The 5,352-nt window shown below is 50.8% G+C and overlaps 1 protein-coding gene across 1 annotated transcript in view; it reads right to left on the bottom strand.

The window, feature by feature from the left end:
* Positions 1–942: 942 nt before the first annotated feature.
* The window catches only part of LOC115373530 (gonadotropin-releasing hormone II receptor-like), a 4,945-nt gene continuing 535 nt past the window's right edge, over positions 943–5,352 (bottom strand). Inside the window, exons 2-4 of the mRNA XM_030071981.1 lie at positions 3,416–3,944; positions 2,369–2,570; positions 943–1,662 (exon numbers count right to left, since the gene is read on the bottom strand). Coding sequence (XP_029927841.1) covers positions 1,265–1,662; positions 2,369–2,570; positions 3,416–3,943 — 1,128 coding nt within the window. The 5' untranslated portion in view covers position 3,944 and the 3' untranslated portion in view covers positions 943–1,264. The remainder of the gene's footprint in view (positions 1,663–2,368; positions 2,571–3,415; positions 3,945–5,352) is intronic.

The raw sequence follows: 5,352 nt of genomic DNA, 5'->3' as shown, positions 1-5,352 counted from the left end.
TTGTGTTTCCTGGTGCTGCTCTAACCAGATTACATTCTGGGAAAACAAAACAGTGTTGCCATGGAAACGTAAAGTTGACAGGATTAATGTCACTGCATACCATATTCACTTACACACACACACACACACACACACACACACACAGGCAGACAAAAAAGCGGTTGAACGTGAGTGTGTGTGTGTTGCTGTTTATTATTATCATCATTACAAAGTGAATATATTCCGCCCATACTGCATGTCCCTATGCATGCTGGGAAATCAGGAAGCAGTTTGACCAAGCAGCCAATCAGAGCCTCCGCTGGCTGTGGGTGGCAGCAGCTGGTCCTGTGTGATTTAAAAGCTGCACGTTCCGTTTCTTCCCTCCACATTTGGTTTCCGTCTTAAAGCCACGCGTTGCAAGCAGCATGGGGCCAATGCAGCCAGTCATGTGACACCTGGACCAATCACAGACAGGGGGAGGAGTCAGTAGAAAAAACAAACAAACAAACAAACAAAAAAAGTTGGCCTGTTGGGGCTTGAAAACCCCCACAGGGAACCTGAGCCACATCGTCCTGCAGGACCACTTCCTGTCCTGAAATTTCTTCTCATTAAGGAGACTGGAACCACAGCAGGACGGGTTACGGGTCAGGGGGAATCCCCCCCGACCCGCTGCTGCATGTCTCTCTCCACTGGGACCGTCCCATAACGCACAAACACCAGGTCACATCAGATCCGGCTGTCCTGTCCCGTCCCGTCCCGTCCCGTCCCGTCCCGTCCCGTCCCGTCCCGTCCCGTCCCGTCGACATCTGTAGTCAGTCGACAGGCAACCGACCGTCATGGACACTAAACATGTTGCTGCCCTCTGAAACAAATTCACTTGATTTCTGTCAAACAATTTGAAAAAAAAAGCAAATTAGCAGTATGTATATATAAACATCAATATATATATATTTAAACGGCAGATGCTGGATCAATATCAGATTTCTTGTGTTAAAACGTTTGTGCTTTCACCAACATTTAACTCTGACCCATCAGAAAAGAACCTGAAAATTTTCCCCCCAAATTGTTTTTTTTTTAATTAGTAAAACATTACCAGAGAATCGGCAACAAAAAAATGTAAATTATTATAAATTTAAATTTATATCATTAAAATTAAATTAAAATTGCCCAAAAATTCGAATTAAAAAATACAAGAAAATGACCAAAGAAATTCCCTCAAAAAATAAATAAATAACAAGAAACAAAGTGAATTTTGTTCTGAGTTAGCGGGTCACATTGTGTCACGTTAGGCTCCGCCCTCTCTGGCCTGGTGGACGCTGGCGGCGTCGGACTCCCCGCTGTGAGGACACCGCCGGGCGGAGAGCCGGTCCGGGGACCTGGGCGAGGCCCCGGGGCCCCGCCTCCCGCAGCACCCGGCCAGGTCGGCCCTGAAGGAGGGCGTGTAGAAGCCGTAGATGAGCGGGTCGCAGCAGCTGTTCAGGTTGCCGAAGACGAAGAGGGCGTGGTGGACGTACTCGGGCGTGACGCGCAGCATCTCCGGCTGGAACCAGTACCAGATCCCCAGCAGGTAGTACGGCGTCCAGCACACCACGAAGGACGCCACGATGATGATGCTCATCTTCAGCGTCTTCATACGAGCCTTGGGGATCACGTCGGTGCCGCTGCGCCTCAGGTACGACTCACCTGCTGAGGGCCACACACGCCGTTAGAGCCCCGCCCACTGACCCCTGACCCTCTGGTGGAGCGATGTGACTGTTATCAGGGCCCACACTCAGTTTTCAACAGTTACTGTAACTTTTAATAATTATTATTGTTACATTGTTATAGTTATTGTTAATTAAAAGCAAGGTTTGTGTCTCTAATTCTGGAAAGTTTGACTCCGCAATTTTCAAATTTACTGCAAATGAGTGCAAATCAGTGCCTGAATTACTAATAATTACTAATAATTACTAATAATCAGAATCGGCCCTGAAAAAAATCAATACAGTCAATCCCTAATTAAGTAGATTCATTAGATGACGTTGGATTTCCTGTGGTCCCTGTTGCCATGGCAACAGGTCGTGTTTACCAACATACAGATGCATACATATATTGTGTGTATTCACACGCACACTGTGTATTTGTGCATATATTTACACACACACACACACACACACACACAGACACACACACACACACATCTATATATATGCATATTTCTACACAGACAAAAACTGGTTTTAGGCGTAGACTTTTCTCCGTCTGTAAATTTACAGGAAGAAAGTGTGGCTCAGTCCCGTGGGATTCTGGGACACAAAGCTCCGTCTGCTCTGGGCCGCAGGTGGAAACGGGGGGCGTGGCCCTCCGGCTGCCGGCGGCTCAGAGACGAGGCTCCGCCCCCTGCAGGTACCTTTGTTGCGGAGGTGCTGGCGGTGGATCTGGACGAGGATGCGGGTGTAGCAGCAGCTCATGACCAGCAGGGGGACGACGTAGAGCGTGACGAAGTGCAGCATGTTGTAGAGCGTCTCCTGCCAGCGCCGCGTGAAGCTGCCGTGCGTCGCGCACTGCGTGAAGTCCACGCCCTCCGCCTGCACCGCCCGGAACACCAACAGCTGCAACACAAGCAGAGGCTCAGGAGGAGCTGACTGACCATCATCATCTTCATCATCATCTTCATCTCTCCCTTCACCTCACTGTCGTCACGGTGACTCCGTCTGATCTGTGTCATCAGGACGCTGCGATCCTGACGTTGCTGATCTGATGGCTGCGAATAATTATACAGCTTTCTTGTAATTAAAAAATTTGATTTCAGGTTTATTTTTGCTTTTTTGTTTGTGCTAATTTTATGTTATCATTCGTATAAATTATTTTATCTGATTTCACTAATTTTGCCGATTTGCAAATTGCCTTTTTTCATGGTTTTTTGTCTTCTGCATGAAATCCAGTGGCTTTGCTGCGGCTTCAGGCTCAGGCAGGAGAAACAGAGCAGCCTCAGGAATGAGGACAGACTCAGCGGCAGAGCGAGCTGCTGGTGGGTCTCCAGCTCCGTGTCGCCGGGCTTTGCATTCCTCTCTGAGAGCGAAGCCACAGGCGGCTGAGCCGAACCCGGGGGGGGGGGGGGGGGGGGGGGGGGGGGGGGGGCTCGCCTAATCTGCCAGCCGGGCGGGAAGCACATTCCTGCAGGGATCTGCAGGGATCTGCACCGACGCCAACCTGAGCAGGTCTGCTCTGATCAGATCAGGTAGATCTGATCTGATCTGAAGTCCTAACAGCCTGTTGAACCCAGATGATGATGAAGATGATGATGATGATGATGATGATGATGGTGATGATGATGAAATACTCCATTCAGTGTTTTGGGAAAAATCCCCTTTTCCATCACATCTAAAATCTCATCACATAAATGTGTGTGTGTGTGTGTGTGTGTGTGTGTGTGTGTGTGTGTGTGTGCAGATACCTGCGGTGAAGCGAGCAGCAGACTCAGGCTCCAGGCCAGCGCCAGCATCCTGCGGTTGCGGCGGTGTGCGCTGAGGGCGTCGAGCGGGCGCAGGATGGCGTGCTGGCGGTCCAGGCTGATGACCACGAGCACGGAGGCGGACGCCTGCAGGGCGAACAGCTTCAGGAAGCACAGCAGCTTGCACAGGGCGTCGCCGCCGTACCACTGCACCGTCACGTTCCACACGGCGTCCAGCGGCATCACCACGAACGTCATCATCAGGTCGGCCGACGCCAGGCTGACGATCAGCGGGCGCAGGTGGGAGGCCAGGCGCCGGCCCCGCCCACGCCACACGCTGGCCAATAGGGCGAGGTTACTGCAGGCGGCGAACAGGAAGAGGACGAAGGTGGCACCGACGCGGAACTGGGCGGCGCGGGTGAAGGCGGGCGCCTCCCAGTCTGTCAGCGGGGGGGCGCGGGAGGTGTTGGGTGTGGGCGGAGCTGCAGAGCCTGTGGGCGGAGCCAGTAGGATAGACCAGTTCCCTGACATCCTGAAAAGAAGAAGACGACAACAAAAATGAGTCTGCAGTCTCATGAAACGTCACCTGAGACAGACTCACCTGCTCACAGGTGAGGCTCTGATGTCACCGCAAGCAGGAACAGGAACAGGAAGTGGCTCCCCTCTCTGCCATTTTGTTGCTGGGCTAAGGTAGCGGAGCTGCGCTAGGCTAAGCTAAGCTAAGCTAAGTTAGCGGAGCTGCGCTAGGCTAAGCTAAGCTAAGCTAAGCTAAGTTAGCGGAGCTGTGCTAGGCTAAGCTAAGCTAAGCTAAGCTAAGCTAAGTTAGCGGAGCTGCGCTAGGCTAAGCTAAGCTAAGCTAAGCTAAGCTAAGTTAGCGGAGCTGCGCTAGGCTAAGCTAAGCTAAGCTAAGCTAAGCTAAGTTAGCGGAGCCTGCGCTAGGCTAAGCTAAGCTTGGGGAAGCCGGTTAAAGACGTCTGATGTCCTATTGGCTGACGTGCGGCTGTCCGTCTTAAAGAGACAGACACTGTTTTCCAGGAAGTTGAGTTTTGTTGTTAAATTGAACAAAATGGGAAGGTTAGGGGTTTCTGGGTAAACAGGTGTGCATGACGGCGTCTCTCATCAGACTGTCTGGCTCCGCCCCCTGCCCCTCCTTGTTGATGAAGCTGAGGCTGAAGTGGCTGAACCTCCTGCTCTAAACACCAGGGGGCGCTGCTCCATCACCTGGAGCCACACAGCCTGCTGGGTGAAGAAGGTGCATCAGCGGCTTCACTTCCTGAGAGGCTGAAGCTCCTCTGGTCACATGACCCTCTACAGGTGTGAGCTGGAAAGCATCAGGTCCTGATCCGATCACATGATCAGAAATCAGGGCTGATCATGTGACTGCAGACTCGATCAGGACTCGGACGTTATGTCCTGATCAGGTATCGGATAAATAATATAAATACAAATAATAATTTAACATATTGTTACAGTAAAAAGTACTCTGTCAACCCTCAGGTGAAATAATTACTGATACATCCTCGTTATTTTTGTTCAATCATTAATAACATATCATTTCCTGGTTTTATAGAAGTATCGGATCAGGACTCTGTATCAGCAGATACTCAAAATCAAATGACTCGGACTCGGGACGTCCCTAGCATCCTCACCTGCGTCATGGCGGCACAGCAGCTGCTCAGCCGCAGACAGAGGAGCACTGCAGCGGGTGGGCCGGCCAACCAACCACAGCACCCATGAATCCCCCCCCACCCCCCCCACCCCTCAATGTTTTAGATCTATTGCTTTTAAAATATTTATTCACAGCAGGTATGTATTTATTTATCGATTTCCCTTTTTTAGCCTCACGTTAATTCACTCCAGCTTTTTGTTGGAGTGACAGTAAAGATCCTTGAATCCTCAGCATCATGTTACACACACACACACACACACACCAGAATGTG

Source organism: Myripristis murdjan, chromosome 16 (assembly GCF_902150065.1).
Source record: "Myripristis murdjan chromosome 16, fMyrMur1.1, whole genome shotgun sequence".
In the NCBI taxonomy this organism is placed as follows: domain Eukaryota; kingdom Metazoa; phylum Chordata; class Actinopteri; order Holocentriformes; family Holocentridae; genus Myripristis; species Myripristis murdjan.
The sequence above is the reverse complement of the archived record's forward strand: the minus strand, read 5'-3'. Positions and strand labels throughout refer to the sequence as shown.